This window comes from Clupea harengus, chromosome 6 (genome assembly GCF_900700415.2).
Source record: "Clupea harengus chromosome 6, Ch_v2.0.2, whole genome shotgun sequence".
NCBI lineage: Eukaryota > Metazoa > Chordata > Actinopteri > Clupeiformes > Clupeidae > Clupea > Clupea harengus.
The window spans coordinates 9,202,796-9,222,812 of record NC_045157.1 but is presented as its reverse complement, the minus strand read 5'-3'; the positions used below and the strand labels follow the sequence as shown (position 1 = coordinate 9,222,812).

Sequence of the window (20,017 nt, the reverse complement as noted above, 5' to 3'; positions counted from 1 at the left end):
GGTTCAGGTTGGTTTCCTGTGCAAGGTTCGTCCTCTTCTGGGACAGGGATGTTGATGTCCTGCAGACTGTGGTTTTGGCCCCGCTGCTGAACTTCAGTCGACTGACTCGACCTGCTTCTCAGAAAGTAGCTGTCGATGCGAGATCCCTGTTGACCCTTCTTTAGGCACCCTTTCTTGCCCTGATGTATTTTTAGGCCTCTAGTGGAAGTGACCTTTTCCCAGCCACATATGCAGCTCTGGAGCTTGTGTCCTGCTGTAGCTGTTGCAGTCTCGGGTATGCTGATCATCAAACTCGTAGTCTGTTCCGTTCCTATGTCAATAACCGGGTTATCCGCCGATGAGTCATCTTCCGCCCCCGCTCTCGCTGACTCAAGGGGTATTTTTTCCTTATAATTTTTCGTAGCCATTGGTGGGTGGGACTCTACCACGGGTAGCTAGCCCGTGGCAGCCCCGTTGGGGTCTATTCCCTCCCGACAGCTGTCTTTCCATGCTGTCACAAGGTCTTTCCCTAGTTGCCAGCTGCTCTTTCACAGCAGTCACTGGTTCTCCAGATGATCAGATCTGTTATGTAGGACAAGGTGTTAATATCCCTTTCTGCATACTCGAGACTCTGTGGGTTGGTCGAATGATTGATGGCATCCTATGGGTTGTCAAGTGGGCGCCCTCCTTCTTCGATGTTTCGCTGATTGACCCACGACACCTCCAGAGGGTTCAGCAGTGAGATCCGGCGTCCCGGGCTCACTCCCTAGATGCCATCACTCATCCGACAGCCCAGGCGGAGTCCTTCCTCTTTATCCACAGCCACTGACTTCCCTTTTCAGCAGCCCTGGAAAGGTCTTTGACTGCCTGCCTGTGGGCCTTCCCCCGCACTCCCATCTCTCGAAGAAGCCTGGATGTTGAGGTGGCTACAAATCCTCTGCAGCCTACTTCAACTGGGCAGACCTTAGCTTTCCAGCCTCGTTGTTGTGCGTCTGCTGCAAGGTGAATAATTACTGTGTCTTATTAAAGCTAAACTATCCTGTGCAAGCTAGAATGCTAATAGCTAGCGAGCTGTTTTGCCCTTTACTAAACGCTTTAGCTAACAACTCGTCAGCCCATATTGGCACTCTTAACCACCACTAAAATAACACGATAATCGCTGTTTTAGTTACTTACATGACCTGTGATCACATACATATTTTTTGTCTCCAGATAACATATTTTGGTGTCGTTCACCCATCCTGCAACTGCATATTGATAGGCATGTGTACTCTTGAAATCTCCGGTGTATGGTGATGGATTATGTTATGTAGCTACAAGATAAATGTAAATGTCGGGAAAAGAAAGTTGGGGCAGACGCTTTGCAGACTTTAAGGGACAAAATAAAGTTGAAGTTAATAAATTATGGATCGCAGCCAATAATACAATGCCTTTTCCAAATATCGCTGTCCTTCTGTCTCATTTAGATGTGCCATCAGGCACAGCTCGCTAGCTTGCTCAGGAGAGTTTAGATTATTCACGATTGTATCAACGCCAAAAACAAATCCTAAAGGAGACATCACATAAAAAAGCACATCCTTAGATTCTAGTATGAATAGCAGTGGCGATTGTAGCCCGACATTTCTGGTGGAGCAATTTTGTATGACATGTTTGTTGTCTGTCATGACTGTTAGCCTGCTAACCAACCACTAGAATTAGGAAATACTACATTTAAAAAGTCTAAATTTGAAGAAACTATAAACAGAAGACAATACTATTATAATATTATTATTATATTATTACTATATATTATTATATATGACTACCTAGCTACTATTGGTTACAAAAATCTTATAATTTGTATGTGCCCCTCTGGTTAAACACTGGCCCCTCCTTGGCCCCCCTAGTAAAAATGGTCTAGAACCGCCACTGTCATTGACGTAAATATACCTCTCAGGAATAAACTAAGGATTTTGAGCAAGTTACAGGCTATTGCAGTTAATACATTGGGTGGTGCTGTTGGAACAAATTGGTTTCGAGAAATGCACTTACTGATTTGAAAATGTTATGGATGATTCGCGAAATACACCAAAGTTATGGAGAAAAAAATGAACATTAGCGCGCTTCAGCCGTGTACGCGTCTCCGACTGGGGCCAGATTTGTGTTGCGCTTTTTAGTCGAGTTTTGGGTGACACCTAGTGGTCATTTTTAGCACAGCTTGAAAGCATGTCCAGGATATCCGACAGTTGATTATTTTGTCATGTCTTTATCTCCACGGCCCATAAATTCCCGCTGGTAGCAACATCCTGTTATTCAGATGTGTCTATCTCTAACAGGTCTAACAGGTTTCACGACTCATTTTACCAATTAAACAAAACAAAAATGTGCACCACTACACTTAATAGATTGCTCTTTTTTGTTTGTGATGGTGTCTTTTAACACCGAAAACCTACAAAGCACTCGCATGGCCTGCAACTGCACAACGGAAACAGTAAAGTGGTTAAACATTCATGGGCTAATGCAATTACAGTAGACTAGAGGTTCTGATTGCAAACCAGCAGGGGTCGTCTGAAAAGAAATATAATAAAAAAAAATCTGAATAATTTGACAAGCTAGCTTGTTAATGTCAACCGACAAGCTTAGATGACGTTTAATCAAGCAACTGTCCCTTGACCAGATTCAGGTGTCCTTTGAATATCTGTCTCTGTCTTTAAAAGGGTTATATAGAGCAGAATGTGAACAGAATGATTACGATTTATGTTTTGCATCCATCATCTTCGCTTATTACTCATTGTATCAAGATAGGATAAATCTCTACTCTTTTTACGAGTGACACTTTAGGACTGACGTTGATTCAAGCTTATCCGTGTTTAGTCGGTTGCTTCCAGTCACGCTCTGCGTGGCAACAAAGGGCACATCTTTCTATTTTTCCAGCTCAGATGGACGGAAGAGCACCACCGGCAGCGGAGAACCGGACTCCTGGAACTCAAGGCACATGCGTTACGCACCGGAGGACGAGGCGAAATTGAAGAGAGGCGAAACATGTGGAGAGGAACGTTCAAATGGAGACTAGTTTTATTCAAGCAGCGGATATCAGAAACGCGCTGATTCACTGGATGTATTACTGTTTAGTAAGGATATCAAACTGTTGCCGTAGGCACCCTACTGCCAGACTCAACCTCATCGTTGCCAGTGCATGTTTTGTGTACTTCGTTTTTGCACTTCACCAAGTGGGGCACACAGTGAATTATCAGGACCGCAGGCCCGACAAGTCCCAACGATACCGGACTGGAAGAGGTGTATACTCTGTCCTTAATGATGACCCGCTTGCGGCACCCGAACCTCCAACAGCACAAAACCCTGGCGTCTTGTCACACCCAACGAGATCCAACGTAGTCTACATAACGCTGAGAACAAAACGCCTGAAGCCAGCTATTATACGGGGCACAGTGCGACCAAAACTACGGAGAAAAACTGGAAAGAAAGTAAAGTATTGGGACCCGAGTGCACTGGAAGCCACGATTGACAAAGCGGGACGGGAGGAAAGGCGAGAAAAGCATGGTGATGAAAATGACATCGCTTGGAGCCAAATTGGAAATATGGGTTTTGACAGTAACATGCTTGAAAAGTTGAATACAGTGGATGTAGTTAGTTCCATTAGGATTTATAGTGAAAAAGCACCGCCTTGGTTCAGCAAAGATGACATTGGTGCTATGCGCCTTCTCGCTGGGAATACAATTACGCGCATCTCAAAGGTGCAATCGCCAGAATATCAGCCTTTGGTACTCTTCGAAAGCACCGTTGACGGATTCCGGAGTCTAACACACAGTCGCAATAGCACGGTCAATGACCGGGAATGTCGGGGTCGTTGCGGTGTCATCAAACGAACCGTTGACATGTGTGAAGTATTCGCTTTTCATTTGGACAGAGTTTTGAATCTGAATATGAGCTTGCCAGCAGTTGGCAGGCGATTTCAGTACCTTGAAGGTAGGATCCATTGTGTCATCTCTGAACATGGAAGTTTCATCGATAGTCATGTATGGCATGGACATCGGCACAATAATCGACTGACTTATGGCCAACCTGAATAATTGCGATTTGTATCACATTGCTAAGATTTAAAAAGTTGTAGCATCCGGGGTTTAAAAATAATAATAAAAAAATCGTCTTGTAGGTTTAGAACAATCACATTATTCTGAACTCATTAGAGTTCTACAAATACTCCCTATTGTGTGCCTATGTCAAAAAAATGTCCATGCCCTGATAGTGCAGTGTTCAGGCCCAGTTTGTGTTGTCAATACAAAATAATATCAGATAGCATTTCTTTTTCAATATTCATATACCATTATACAGTCACTGTGCTTCTTTGACATCAAAACTATACCCTGTACCTTTAAATAGATGGCATACCATTGGTGTCCAGTAATGTTTGGATGCGGAATGTGGACACAAACAGAATGCCCTTGTGCTGTATTTATCATTTTGTAGATAGTGTATTTCACCTCAGCCTTTTGGCACGACTAAATAAGATTCATCCAATGCAATATGACTTCAGCTATTTTAAGCCATGACTCTGGCCATGCTCAGGCAGGGTCTTCCCATCCCTGAGAGACTGTGCTGATATGCAGTAGTAGTCCGTTCTGTGATATCCTAATCATGACTGTGCTGAGTAGTAGTCCAGTCTGTGATATTTTAATCATGACTGTGCTTATATGCAGTAGTAGTCCAGTCTGTGATATTTTATCATGGCTATGCTTATATGCAGTAGTAGTCCGGCCTGTGATATCTTAATCATGCATCAGGCCACTGAGGAGACTTGTATCTTAGGTGTTAAACAGTAGGCCTATTCAATTCAATTCAATTCAATTCAATTCAATTCAATTCAATTCAATTCAATGATATAGCGCCAAAACAAAACAATTATCTTAAGGCGCTTATAGGCCTAACTGTATGAGGATTGACCCTGGTGGCTGTTGACAACAGCTAGAGTTAGGGATGTCTTAGATATTTAGCATAGAGTTGGTTCAAACCTGACTCAGATCCATTCAGTTAGCATAGAGTTGGTTCAAACCCGACTCAGATCCATTCAGTTCAGCCCAATCAGCCACTCCCTGGGCACGTGACCTTGGCTCGTCAACACCTTGCTCCAATTCAGCCGCTCTGGGTGTGAAATACCAGCTTCTCCACAAGACTCTCCACTGGACAGGCACAGGGCAAAGCAGTCTCACAGCACACAATCAGTCCTGGAAGGGGATAACTCATGTGGACTCATGCGGACTCATGCGGACTCATGCGGACTCATGCGGATCAGAGCCTGTGTTTGACTGTGTGCTGTTGGTCTTCTGTTCAGTGGATGATACTTAACAAGTGCAGCTTATGCTTACGCTAACTAGATTTCAGAGAGATTTGAAATTACATTTATCTTGTTTTTTCTAATGTCAACTGGTTTTGTTGTTCTCCTAGAAGTCAGACACCTTTTATCAGTGCCAGGTGTGATGGTATCGGCTGGCTAAAACTCCCCAATGCCTGTTTAACTGTTGTTGTCCTGCCCTAAGTAGTCAGGTAACTTGTATCCATGCCAGATGTGATGTTGATGTTTTCACAGCAAATCTGCAGTGCATCTTTAACTCAAATCGAATCAAATCAAACTTTATTCTATACAGCACATTTCATACCAAGAGGCAACACAATGTGCTTCACAGAAGGAAATAGGGGGGGGGGGGGCGGATACAAACACTTATGTTTGACACTCATTTTCCACCGGTTGTTGCTCTGTTCCAGGCGGCCAGCCTTGTCCCGTTGTCTTATTGGACCCCTCCCTCAGAGCTGTGGGGAACCCCACCCAGCCCCCCCACCGCCTGACCTGGGGTTCCTATCAGCGCCTCCTCAAGCACCGCTGCTGGCACAAGGGGGTCCCCCCAAAACCAGAGTTGGGGTGCACAGGCATACATCACTATGAGTGGAGCAAGCTGGCACTCTTTGACTTCCTGCTTCAGGTACAGTTAGACTGGACATTAGGATGCTTGTGCCCAGACCACACCAAAGGCCTTATCTAACCCCTTATTGGTCCAGATCTGGTCCTTATCTAACCCCTTATTGGTCCAGATCTGGTACTTATCTAGCCCCTAATTGGTCCAGATCTGGTCCTTATCTACCCCTTATTGGTCCAAATCGGCACAAGACAAGGACTTGCCCATTTGTTTTATTATGTCGTTTTTTGAGACCACACCTCAATGTTGTTAACTGGATTACTAAACTGCATGGGCGCTGCACTGGCTAAAATAGTTTAAAAGTTTCTCCTGAGTGCAGGGTCACACACTACTGTATGCATTTGGTAGCCATTTTACACACTGAGCGTTCACACATATTGTTGACATTTCCAGTTCATTATATTTTATAATTTTTTTTTATTCCAAATCAGCAGCCTGTAGGAATAGGCCCTCACCCACTGGGCAAGATTCCCAGACCAGGATTAAAACTAATCCAGAACTCAAATGAACTTTGAATCGGGAGTCTTCCTTTCAAAGGACAGTACTCATCCCCATGTCTGAGAAGCAGTTCCCTAAGAAGACCCTTTGCACATCCAACATGTTTCATCATGTCTGTCATGAAATTCAGGCAAAAATCACAATTCGAGAGAGCAATGGAATGACATATTCGTCCAGGAATTTGTAATTCTCCATAACATTCATGACGAGAGTTTACTAATGCCTTCTTACTCTGGCCCAATTATGCACGGATTAATGTCAGCTTGTCTGCATGTAGAGATAAATAACACATGCTTGCAGTGGTTTCTTAGCCATTAAAAAGTAACCCAGTCGGTCTGTTTAGGAAACACATGCTTCAAGATGTTAAACTGAAGTAGCTTGGTCCAAGTAAGTGACAAACATCCCGTGCCCTTTGTGAAATTGTTACACTTGAAGTGCCGGAGTATTGTCTTGGTCCTGAGCGTTCATATCCCCCCTCTTCTCCTCTGCAGGTATATGGACGTCTGGACAGGGGCTGTTGCGGGTTCAGACCCAGGCCCGAGGACTCGTGTGTGCAGCTGGGTCACCACGAGAACTGTGCCGACCCAGACGGTGCCGAACTCGCCCACATTGTCCACCGCCCGCGCGACCCCAGACACCTGGTGTTCGTCAACAACAAAGGCTTCTTCGACCGAGACTTGGACAACCTGGACTTCAAGCTCCTGGAGGGAATCAAGGAGTAAGTGTCTGTGGGGTTCATTGTCGTGTCCTGTCAGAGTGTGAAAAGTTAAAGGGCCTCTGAAAGGGGGGAAGAGTGGTGTTATTTTGACAAACGGATGAATTTTGATAAAGGTACATTACGCTCCATATTTGTTACATAACATAGAACATAGAATTTCATATTCATGTCATCAAGGTACATATAAAGGACACAGTGTTTTTTTTTGTGGAGTACCCCATCAGCATTGTTTGAATATAGTCTGTTGTGTTTTTCCCCTCTGATGGCTGGTTGTAGTAAGTGGCCATCTAAAGCATACAGCAGTGGCCACCATGACTTCCCTTAAGGAGGACTTTTATCCCTCTATAGCAGTGCTTTAGTCGTGGGAAGAACTCCTAAATCCTTACACTTTATAATCTCAAAGCAAAGCAACTTAACGGCAGCCTAAGACTCATACTCAGAACTCAGGTGGAGTTGCCACGTGGAGGAGTTGCGTACGCTTGTTTGTGTGTGGCACAGAGGAGACGTGGGAGTCTGCCTCAGCTCGTGGGAAAATTCCCCTGCGTACGTTATGAGGTGTAGGCTTACCGGCTCAGGTCCCCCCCTCTGATGGCTCAGCTCCGCGGCCGTAGTGGCGTGTTACACTCTGGCGCATTCAGAGCGTTTCTTCTGTTCTCCATAAATCAGCGGGGCATACCATGTTGGCAGGAGAGAGGGGATCCAGAGGGGCTCTCACGGGGTCATGGCTCAGTGATGTCAAACACAGAGGCTCGGCTGTCACACAGGCATGGAGGGAGATGGCTTTGACACCAGAATGACACACACACACACACACACACACACACACACACACACACAGACACACACACACACACACACACACACACACACACACACACGTATACACACACGTCACCATGTGCTTCTGCCGACTCCAGGAGGTTCTGAACATGATGTTTGCAAAGGAGCACCAGGCCAGCTGACATAAATGCTCTTGAGACTGGGCAAAATGCAACTTTCAGAGGTTATAAAGTCACGTCAGTCATGGTCTCTCTTTCTCTCTCTCTCTCTCTCTCTCTCTCTCTCACTCACACTCTCACTCACTAACTAACTCACTCTCACCCTTCTCTCCTCTTCCTTTTCCCCTCTCTCTCTCTGTTTCTGTTTCTTTCTCTCACTCTCTCTCTCTCTCTCTCTCTCTCTGTCTCTCCCTCTCAGGCTCCCAGACCAGGCGGTGTCTGTGTTGAGAGGGCAACATCTGAGGGAGAGGCTGCTGCAGTCTCTGTTCCTGGATCAGGTGTACTGGGAGAGCCAGGGTGGCCGGCAGGGCATCGAGAAACTCATCGACGTGATCGAGAGGCGTGCCAAAATTCTGCTCACCTACATCAACGCCCATGGGATTAAAGTCATCCCAATGAAGTAACAAGGACCCCAAAGACACACCCACACACACAGGCGTACACACACACTGTTGTTCACACGCTGTAGTGCCGTTTACAAAGGACACACTCCTACTTTTTGCCTTTCAACATATCTGCATATTCTGTCCTGACGTCTGCCAGTTTTGTTTGCATCAGCCGAACTCCAGCTCATCTTCTCCTGCTGTGGCTATTTGCTCATCTTCTCCTGCTGTGGCTATTTGCTCATCTACTCCTGCTGTGGCTATTAGCTCATCTACTCCTGCTGTGGCTATTAGCTCATCTTCTCCTGCTGTGGCTAATGGCTCATCTCTGGCCTGAATCTAGGCTGTCTGTGTCTGTGAGTCAGCTTTACTAACTACACCCACAGTGGTTCATTACTCCTGCATATTCACTAAGGAAGAGTCTGTCTTCTGCATTTCAGAGTTGACTTCACATATTTACCATCACTGTTTTGTTTTATACTATCGGCCATATTAAGCCATAAAGCAAACATATCATCATTTTCTACAGAAATCACTTGAAACCACATTTATAGCCATGTAACAGCATCACCATATAACATTCATATGATCCCTAAAACTGGCAGCAATTCATTGTGTTTCACAGAGTTCTAGTAACTCACATATTTTGACGCCGTCGTGTCATTCTCCATGTTTGGGTTTGGATGGTCCACACAAAGCTCTTCATAGACGCACTGCTCTAAGACATGTCCTTTCATTTCAATCAGATATCATAAAATCATGACACAACATGCAGGTAAAAAAAATGAAAATGCCATTGAAACTGGTCTGTTTTGCCTTTTGCTGAAAGTGGTCCTGAAAGTAGGTTCTAATTATTTATTTTTGTACAAATTTGAGTCATTTGAGTGTGTAGAGCATGGGGGTGTCCGTGCTCCTGTCTCCACTGTAAGTTCATGTAGGACTGGAAGCGTTCGCTGGTAGCCCGTGACACAAGTCCTGTTAATATGACACTTTCATGGTTGATGAACTATGATCGTATTTTTAGTTGAAGTATCCCTTTGAATGTTGAGCCATGGACAGGGGGTTTCCAAAAAGCTGAGAAAGAATTGGTGAAGCCAGCCACTTGTGAACATGATCAGTTGTACATGGACCAATAAGAAGTTATGTAGAAATGACACCCAAATGTTTTGCTGTTGCTGTCACTTAAAATATCAATAAAATGTCCCTTTTGTCATGGGTGTAAATAAAATCAAATAAAAATATATATATTAATATAAACTGTGCCTGCTGTGAGTTCTTTCCAGCCAGAACATCACTGGACATTGTCACCACTCTTCGATACAACCTCAGTCTCTAACTAAGGAAAACACTTACCGTGTACAACTGTGCGTCAACATACTCTGCTGTCCGTGTGAACCACCTCTACGAGGCGTCATGGATGTTGCTGTGTGTGTGTGTGTGTGTCTGTGGTTAAGTGAGAGCATTCAATTGTGAGTACGGGGGCTTGTGTGTGTGAGTGTGTTTGTGTATGTGTGTGAGTGAACTGCCCTGTTGGTTTAACCTCTGAGGACCTGTATTAGTGGAGAGGCAGTAGAAACCACTGCGGTGCTTGTTGTTGTAAGGAAGCCAGCTCTATTTCCGTCAGAGTGCCAAACACCATTTTTCCTCTCCTGCTTGCTTGCTCTCTCTCTCATGATCTGTCTCTCATTTTACTTTTCTGTCATAATCTCTCTCTCTCTCTCTCTTTCTCTCTCTCTCTCATGATCTGTCTCTCTTGTTTCTTCTCTGTCATAATCTCTCTTTCTCTCTCTCATAGTGTTTCTCTCTTCACTTCTCCTTTCTCCCTCTTTCCCCTCTCTCACGCTGGCCTCTGTCCCCTGGACTCTTTGACCCGTTTGAGTGGTGTGAGAGATCCCAGTCTACATAAACACAAAGTCTGTCTGCAGAGCAAGCCAAGGCTCAGACTAGCACACACACACACACACACACACACACACACACACACACTCTAACGCAGGCACGCACACACACACAGACATACACACAGTCAAAGGAACAAGTATGCATGTTCATGTGCACTCGTACACACAAACATGCATGAACATGCTGCAAGCAAACAGACACACACACACACCCACGTGTGCGGCTGTGATAATCGGAAACGGTGTTGCTGCAGCTGTAGTGGCTGGGTAATTGGTGTGTGCAGGGCTGAGCGAGGGGCCAGAACACGTCTGCTATCAGTCAGAGTCGCCTGCAGCAAGGAAGAGCATCTACACACACACACCCACACACACACTCACCCACACACACTCTCACACACACACACACACACACACACACACACACACACACACACACACACACACACACACACACACACACACACACACACACCAACACACAGCAGGGCAGAAGAGCTGAGAGGTGCATTTCACTCCAGGATTGGAGTTTACACTCTCATCCATTGTAGACTGCAGTCAGAAGACATGTCTACACACCAACACGGTTTAGACACCGCAGGACAGGTGTGCTGGGAGACACATTTCACTCTGGAAGACCAGGTAGTCTCAGACCAGGAGCTAAACATGGATCTTCGCCCAGAACTCTTGTGTGTTCAGGTGAAGCATTCACACACTTGTGTACATACAGCAGTTCAGGATAGTTGTGTATTTCACACCGGGAGACTTGAGAGCTAAAAGGTATTTCACTCTCGAAGGCCTGGGAGCTTCAGACCAGCAGGTGAAAATGGAAGAGATTCGGTCAGTTGGGTGGTCAGGTGAAGCGTCTCCAGACCAGAGATGTGTTTGATGTGAATAAAATGTGATATGACATCATGAGTCATTTTTTCATGTTTTTTTTTTTACTGACGATTGGTACAGAATTCCATGGCGATAAGATTGGCATTACTGCTACGGATCTGGAAAAAAAAAACATTCCAGACCAATAATATTCAAACTATGGGTATGGAATCTAATTCTGGTAACTATACTGCAGTAACTATAGTTCTGGTTCTAGGTAGCCGTAGTCTGTGCCTTTTATTTCTCTTTTTATTTCTCTTTATAATGACCCTAGCCACTGAAATTGTCTCAAGCAGCTTTACAGAGACCTGACGCCCCAACAGGAAGCACTTAGGCATTGGTGGCAAAGAAAAACTTCCTTTTTATCAGGAAGAAACCCTGAGCAGCACCCAGCTCATAAAGGAGGCACCATCTGCCTGTGGCCGGTCTGGTAGGATATCATATTTGGCTCTTCCACAGTGACCCTCTCCAGATGCCGGTCCAGTCTGAACCAGATCCTGGCCAGGTCGACTCCAGATCGGACTAGTGTTGGAGAGGGAGGTGGGTCCATCACTACAGATCGGACTAGTGCTGGAGAGGGAGGTGGGTCAATCACTACAGTGCTACCGCTGGCATGCTGCCCTGGTGCAGCGCTGTGGGAGGAGGGAAGTGGCTCACACACTCACAGGAAGTCGGACTCCACCGTCATTCCTGTGCTGTCACGGTCACAGGAAATGAGAGATGAAGAAGAATGGGACTGGTGTGTGGTGTGTGTGTGTGCGTGCGTGTGTGTACTTTACCCATCTCAGGAGCAGAGAGAGAGAGACATGGAATGATTCCTTCTGTGTGCTTTGGATCAAACTACCTTTTCACTTTTCTCACTGTTCAGAGAGGACATCAATGTAGCATCAACATGTATCATCTTTCAACTGTAACTTCAGACAAGGAGCATTTGTAGCTTTACTTTGTTTAGAATTAAAATATTATAATAATATTTATATTTGAACCAAAGGTGGATAGAAGATACATCCTCATGATATACATCTAGGATATGAAATTGCAGAAAATAAACTGAGTTGACTAAGAACTAAGAAAAATAAATCCATATCCTTCACAAAGTCCTGACACTAACACACATAAGACAGAGCGCCCTGTCAGAAGTGAGGCGGAAAGCAGACATTAAAGTGAGCATTGAAACAGAAAGGCCCTGGTGGTATCAGAGGTGAAAGTATGTGTTCAAACAGAAATGCACTGATGGCAGAGGTGGCAAATGGTGTTGGAGTAGAAAAGGTCTGATGGTAGAAGGGAGGAGTGTAAAAGAGTGAAAAGGTCTGATGGTAGAAGGCAGGAGTGTAAAAGAGTGTTTGAAGTGTAGAAGGCAGGAGTGTAAAAGAGTGTTGGAGTAGAAAAGGTCTTATGGTAAAAGGCAGGAGTGTAAAAGAGTGTTGGAGTAGAAAAAGGCCTGATGGTAGAAGGCAGGAGTGTAAAAGAGTGAAAAGGCCTGATGTTAGAAGGCAGGAGTGTAAAAGAGTGAAAAGGCCTGATGTTAGAAGGCAGGAGTGTAAAAGAGTGTTGGAGTAGAAAAAGGCCTGTGGTTGCGGTTGCTGGTGCAGCTGGGATCAGGCTGTTTGGGGTTGTGCATCCAAACAGAGGAGGCATTTATTCCAGGCCAGCTCGCATAATCACCTCACCTCCAGGCCACACGCATGACAGACCTTTTCCCTCTCTCGCTCCAGGCTACTCAAGCTGCGTACCCACACACACACACACACACACACACACACACACACACACACACACACACACACACACACACACACACACACACACACACACACACACACACACACACACAAACAGAGTGTTTGTTCTTGAAGAGCGTTGGTAAAACCAAATTTTACAGCATGTCAGTTCACTCAGCCAAACATACACACATTTGATCACATTTCTTTTCCAGTTCAAGAAACTGTTCATGTTCTTGTTCACTGAGCTGAGCAGCTTCTCAGAGTAACCTCAGACTTCCTGACCCTTTCACACACACACACACACACACACACACACACACACACACACACACACACACACACACACACACATACACAGGCACATACACATGGACATACACACAGTGACTGAAATACACACGCACACACACACACACACACACACAAATAACAGACACAGACACTGAAATACATGAACAGACACATGTATGTCCATATGTTCACACACACACGCACACACACGCACACACACACACACACAGACACGTGGACGCTCCCCTGGCACCCTGTGAGACGTGAGAGGAGAGGAATGTAGCACTGCAGGGCTCTGTCACTGGCAATCCTGCCACAGGTCACAGGTCGCTGTCATAGCAACCCCATATCTCACCTGGGTGGCAAACGGATATGCCAAGATGGGAATGCAAGATGGAAAGATTAACAAGACAGTGGAGTGTGTGTGTGTGTGTGTGTGTGTGTGTGTGTGTGTCTTTCAGGACCAAAGAAGAAGCGCTAGACTCAACACCTGTGATGTCTTCACAGAGAGAAGTGGGCCCACTTCTTAGTTGCTCGGGAACAGCCATCTGGACATACAATAAAACTGTAGATGGGCAGGACCTGACAGGATAATCATCATCCCAAGATAGCACGGATCTGGGCCACAGCAGGGCCACGTCAGGGCCGGATCCGGATCCTTTAATCTCTAAGTGGGGGAACTCAGCGTCTGTGGGGGAGAGATCGCTTGATGATCGGCAGCTTTTGTGTTTTTCTCACGGACAGTGGGCGAGGATCTGGGTGCTACGGTTTCATGTTCGAGATAAAAGGAATGAGATGAAGAAGATGAGGAAAAGCAACAGCGAGGGAAAAACATACATTTTCTGCAAGTATGAACAGCTCTGGTCCTGTGGGCCGCCTGCCTGGTCCTGTCGGGCTCGTCAGAGATAATCTCCCCGTGAGGGTGAAGCGCAGCAGCTGTCATGACAAGCAGTGCTATGGACGCCTCAACTCCTCCCTCCCCACACACAGGAGGACCCTGGCAGGAACAGACCATGAATGTGGCCTAGATCTGTGCAGGATCAGGGGGCAGTTAGGGGGCAGATCTGTGCAGGATCAGGGGGCAGTTAAGGGGCAGATCTGTGCAGGATCAGGGGGCAGTTTGGGGTCAGATCTGTGCAGGATCTGTATCTTTTTCAAAGTCAGCTGCTGTCTTGATGAACACAGATCTCATTCCCAACTCACACTCCCACTCCCACTCCCACACTCCAATGCCACCCACACTCAATCCTCACATTCAGATAGCCACATTAGTGTGCAAACAGACTATGTGTTATGGGTCATTCCACGCCAAACGTGACAATTTAAGGAAAATTTCCCACTCGACCATCTCAGATTTGTCTGAAAAAGTTCAAGGTTGTTCATACACTTAATATGAATAGTCCCAAATGCCAATACTTAAGACGCTTTTTGAGCTATTTTTTTTGAGCTATTTTCAAATAGCTATTACTAGAAAAGTATTTAAGCTAGCTCCTTCAAACTTTCTAGGCTTAAAATATGATGCCATTACTTGAGTAATATGGACTTCCAAGGGTGCTTGAATTTGCGCGAATTTTACACTATGCTCTGTCGCAGCATCTTTGAAGGACTGTGGAAAGCTCAATGTTAAAGCTAGAGACTTGATATTATGCAGAGATTTTATTCACAAGCGCAGTTTAAGCTCTGTCATAAACGTACCTTTTGCTACCATTTGAATGTGCTTCCATAGGCCATTGAATGCTGGGCGTGTCCAAAAATCCCATATTTTCAAAAAAATATTTTGAGAAAATGAGGCAGAACACCATCACAAATTTTTTATATGTTAAGAACAAATATCTAATCTTTCCCAAAAAAATTGTTTCATGTTGGAAAATGCTGTCTTTTTTTTGCTATAGCATGCCAAAAATTGAACAAAAAGGGTTTTCATCCATTTTCAAGCTTTAATCACATAAGGACAGTTTTTTAATACAACATACAAAGCATACATAGGAAGGTCTGTGTATAATATCAAGTTTCTAGCTTTGACATTGAGCTTTTCACAGGCCTTCAAAGATGCTGCAACAAAGCGTACAGTACAATTTTCCGCAAATTCAAGCACCCTGAATACTATGATATACCCAAGCCACACCCTTGGAAGTCCATAATCTTCAAGTTATGGTATCATATTTTAAGCCTAGAAAGTTTGAAGGAGCTAGCTTAAATACCTTTCTAGTAATAGCAATTTGAAAATGGCTCTTCAGAAAATGCTAAAAAGCGTCTTAAGAACAGACCCCCCCCCCTCCCCCCTAAAACCTCTTTTTGTGACAAAACTATTGGGAGTAGAAAGCTAATATTTCGGACTATAACTATTAAGAAGTGTATGAACAACCTAATTTTTTTCAGCCAAATCTGAGACGGTCGAGTGGGAGCCATTGTGCCGTTTGGCATGGAATGATCCTATTAATCATCAACATTAAACAGCACAAAACAGCCACTGATTAAATTTGTGTTGCACACCTGCTATAAAAGGGGCCTACACTCTGCACTACATCAGATGTGAACCCCCATTGCTGAGTACGATCAAACACGGCTCTCTGTGTGAACCAATAAGGTAAGACCTTGTTTTATTTTATGGTGATTTTATCACACTCCTTGGTGGAAAAGAAGAATTATACAGAAATTCATTCACTTAGTTTTCATATCCTTAATTTAACTTCAAGTGGCTGCTGTTAGGTGAAAATTCACACTCAAGTTTATCTCTGACTCCAGAGTTGTGTATAAGTATAAATCCTTTTTTTCAACAAGCTTGTCAGGCTCACTCACAACTTGGCAGATGAGAGTGAAGCAAAGTTAAACACATCACACAAGTTTTATATAGGTTGAAGTTAGCCTGTTCTGACGCCAAAGCACTATTTCAGCAGAGATAACCACATGGTGGGTTTCCCACGTCCGAGGTCATCTTGCTGTGCTTTTTGCAACGTAATGCATCAGCAAGACTGAAAAGAAGGACCACTAGCGTGTACCAACAACTCTCTGCTAATGAAAAACAAATGTTTTAAACTTTTTCTTTGGGATATAACTTTTTGATTCAATAGGACAAGAATGCCCTGGTCTGGGCTGATCAGGTGTAATGTTATTAAGATAGTTTGCTAGTCCTTAGGAAGTTGTGTGGCCATAAAATTGAACAATAAAGGTAGCCTATCATTTAATGTCACAAACATCGTCGATATCATGGAACATAGAATTTTCCCGAATAAATGTATCATGATTGAATGTTCAATGTTTTCCTTTCTCAGATGAGGTCCTACCTGTGTGTAGCTCTCACTGTTCTGGTCCTGGCCGCGGACCACACCCTTGCTAGTGACACACCTTCGGACACAGCAGGAACCCCCCCAATGATGTATCATCTCAAGGAAAAAATCACAGAAAGGCTAATCAGTAAGCATTGTTCCAGTCTCTGCCTGTTTGCTCTAGTGTCCAAATGTCTCTGCCTGTTTCCTTGTGCTGTAGTGTCCAAATGTCTTGTTTCTCACTTTAGTGTCCAAATGTCTCTCTCAGACCAAAACAAAACCAAGCTAATCAAATGCTAATAACTCAGTACCTCAACACAAGGCAATCAGTATAGCAGCTGCTTTGCTCATTATTCGGATACAATAATGGAGTATGCACATGAAAATAATGAATATTGAACATAAAAACTGGTGATAGGACTGGGTACTAGGATGTCTTGCTGGAGAGAACATTTCAGTTGTAGACTTTGCTGTGTATTTTTTCCTGGATCCTGACGCATGGCTCTGACTCTGTCGGTACACAGAGCAGATTGCTGACCTTTGACCTTTGTGATTTTGTGCTTTCCTCCTAGCAAACCTTCCTGAAGAGCCTGCCCCTAATGATCAGAATAAGACCACCGCTGTTTTTGTTGATTTCAATGAGACTAAAACTTCCAATAACTTCCCTCCATTCACCTTCGATGACAACCCCAACCTTGAGTGGCAGAGGTTTAACGGGTCTCTGCCCAGTGGAGCAGTGGGCATCTGGAACAGCTACACCGATCGGTACGATTACGTGTGCAGAACATTTGATAGCTGTGAGACCGGATTCTACCACAGCGGATATGGTCATTGCTTCTTCGCACTCTACCCAAAGTTGGGGCACACCCATGATTTTTACGTCCTCGTAAACAAAGATGAATTTGCATATCTGGAGTGGAAATGGGGATATTTTGGGTATGTTCCGGAAAACTCAATCAGAACATGTCTTAGGTCAGATGAGGATTATGTTGGAAAAAACAAGTATGGTTTAGGTATGGTTCATTCTGGAGATTCATTCTATTTACCTTGGTTACAACATTTTATTTCTCATGGTAATTTCCTTGGGTACACTACATGGTACATACTATCCTACCAGGCTTTGACAATAAATGCTGATGGATATAAGCAGGAGATCAAACATGTAGAGTATTACATTAATAAAAGTAGGATCATAGAAAGTCCCCTATTCACCGTTGCTGAAAACACTGTTACCAACAAAGGCTGCAATGATGCGATGATGACAATGACACTTTCTGCAACCCAAACCAAATCAAACAACTGGAAAGTCTCTTACCCCATGAGCCTTGCAACCAACACCACTGTTACCGTAGGGATACCTGAAATAGTCGGTGCTAACGTCACCATTGGTGTGGAAGAGACCTTTCAGACGACTCAGGGATTATCCATATCTCAATCTCAAACCATCAGCCTCCAGGTGGAAATCACTGTCCGCCCAAATATGATGTGCATTGTTAAGATGCAAGGCAGGAAATTCACATCAGAAATACCCTTTAAGGCTCGCCTTGGCCGTGCCTACAGCAGTGGTCAGACAAAGTGGACCAGCATCTACGGTACTTATAGAGGAGTTCAGGTGGCTGATTATGACACTGATATAGAGCGCTGTGAGCCCCTGGCTGACCCCTTGCCTTGTGGCGATTAGGCCCATGTGTCAGACATCTCCCCCTCGTGTCAGTAAGTCGCTGGCCAATCAATGCAGTGCCATCTTCCAGTACAATAGCAGGGGAACAAAATGAAGCACAGAGCCTTGAGAGTGATCTCAAAGTCCAGTTTGTTAGGGTTTCATTAGTACATGCAGGGGATGCTTTCTTGCTTTGCTGTTGTATGACTGAAGGTCAGTCATTCACCAAAATCACATTTGCATTGATTCTTTTAAGCATACATCTTTAATTAGTATACATGCTAGCTGGGAATCAAATCCGCGCATTTCTCTACCAATCACAACGCTACGTGTCCCGGAGTTGGAGGGCCCAGGAGGCATTCATGTTCAGGGGCCATTGATTTCATGATCCATCCATGCTCATTGTTTCACTTTGTGTGGGGGTTATATTAGGTACTGATATGGAACATGGCTAGTTCAAGTCTAGTTCAATATTGCCATGGATGGTGTTTTTCTGTCATTGAGAAATGTTTGCTTTCTCCATTTTATATGAATAAAATTAAAACTGTATCACAGTTCTTGGTAGTCTGTCATCACTGAAAAAAAGCCTACTTACCATGTCAAATTAGCCATAGTGTATCAGGAGAGTGATTGAATGAATGATAACAAGCAAGAAGGGTTTTGAAGTGAATTATGTATCCATGTAACCTTTATGATAGTTTAACCAACAACCTATCTTTCAACTAAATTTGCAACCACTATGGTAGTCTAACAGAGCACTGAAGTAGCTCAGCGCCGCATGTTGCACCCAGAATCCTCTCCTTCACAGTACAACATGCACTCTCCCTCTCCTAAATATCTTAATCACTGATTTGAAGCTACATTTCACAGCGTGGGTGACTGATGATGTGACTTATATTATGTTAAGAAATGGGTAAATATTTGTATCATCCATTAACTTTATATGCTCCAAAACAACAACGACAATAAAACCAAACCCCTGACAGAGGCTAAGCCCAGAGCAGATCTGGCCCTGACCAGCACCAGTGGAGGACCAGAGTCTCTCTCTTTATGGGGCGGAGGATCATATCTGCTTCAGAGTCTGTGTCTCTATAGGGCAGTATGTCATTGAGATACATCATGTAGTTTAGCATTCAAGAGTTTAGGCCCCTGGCCATAGAGACACACACAGCAGGAACACTTGTTGGACATTACAGCCAGCGGGGTTCAGCTTACAGACAGGAGCAGAATATAAATGTCAGAGAGGAATGAGCAGTGAAATAGGGCCCTGTAGCCAGAGGCGTCGTTAAGCACTCATCGACACACACACACGAAACGTCAAGCACTCATAGACACACACACGAAACGTCAAGCACTCATAGACACACACACGAAACGTGCAGTCATAGACACACACAAGAAACGTGCACTCATAGACACACACACGAAACGTGCACTCATAGACACACACACACACGAAACGTGCACTCATAGACACACACACACAAACGTCAACACACAAAACGTCATGTCCCTCACCTCCTTGTATCTATCCCCTCTCTCCCCTCTCTCTGTCCCTCACCTCCTTGTATCTCTCCCCTCTCTCTGTCCCTCACCTCCTTGTATCTCTCTCCCCTCTCTCTGTCCCTCACCTCCTTGTATCTCTCTCCCTTCTCTCTGTCCCTCACCTCCTTGTATCTCTCCCCTCTCTCCCCTCTCTCTGTCCCTCACCTCCTTGTATCTCTCTCCCTTCTCTCTGACCCTCACCTCCTTGT

The 20,017-nt window shown here is 44.6% G+C and overlaps 2 protein-coding genes across 2 annotated transcripts; both read left to right on the top strand.

Annotated features, from left to right (window-relative positions):
- Positions 1–2,663: 2,663 nt before the first annotated feature.
- On the top strand, positions 2,664–9,802 carry gask1b (golgi associated kinase 1B). The gene is made up of 4 exons (XM_012834268.2): positions 2,664–3,945; positions 5,740–5,954; positions 6,938–7,164; positions 8,362–9,802. Exons 1-4 carry the CDS (start codon positions 3,021–3,023, stop codon positions 8,564–8,566), a joined length of 1,572 nt encoding a protein of 523 aa, XP_012689722.1. The 5' UTR covers positions 2,664–3,020; the 3' UTR covers positions 8,567–9,802.
- Positions 9,803–15,743: 5,941 nt separating this feature from the next.
- Positions 15,744–18,284, top strand: LOC122132947 (natterin-3-like). The gene is made up of 3 exons (XM_042707968.1): positions 15,744–15,924; positions 16,610–16,751; positions 17,176–18,284. Exons 2-3 carry the CDS (start codon positions 16,610–16,612, stop codon positions 18,282–18,284), a joined length of 1,251 nt encoding a protein of 416 aa, XP_042563902.1. The 5' UTR covers positions 15,744–15,924.
- The last annotated feature ends 1,733 nt before the right edge of the window (positions 18,285–20,017 follow it).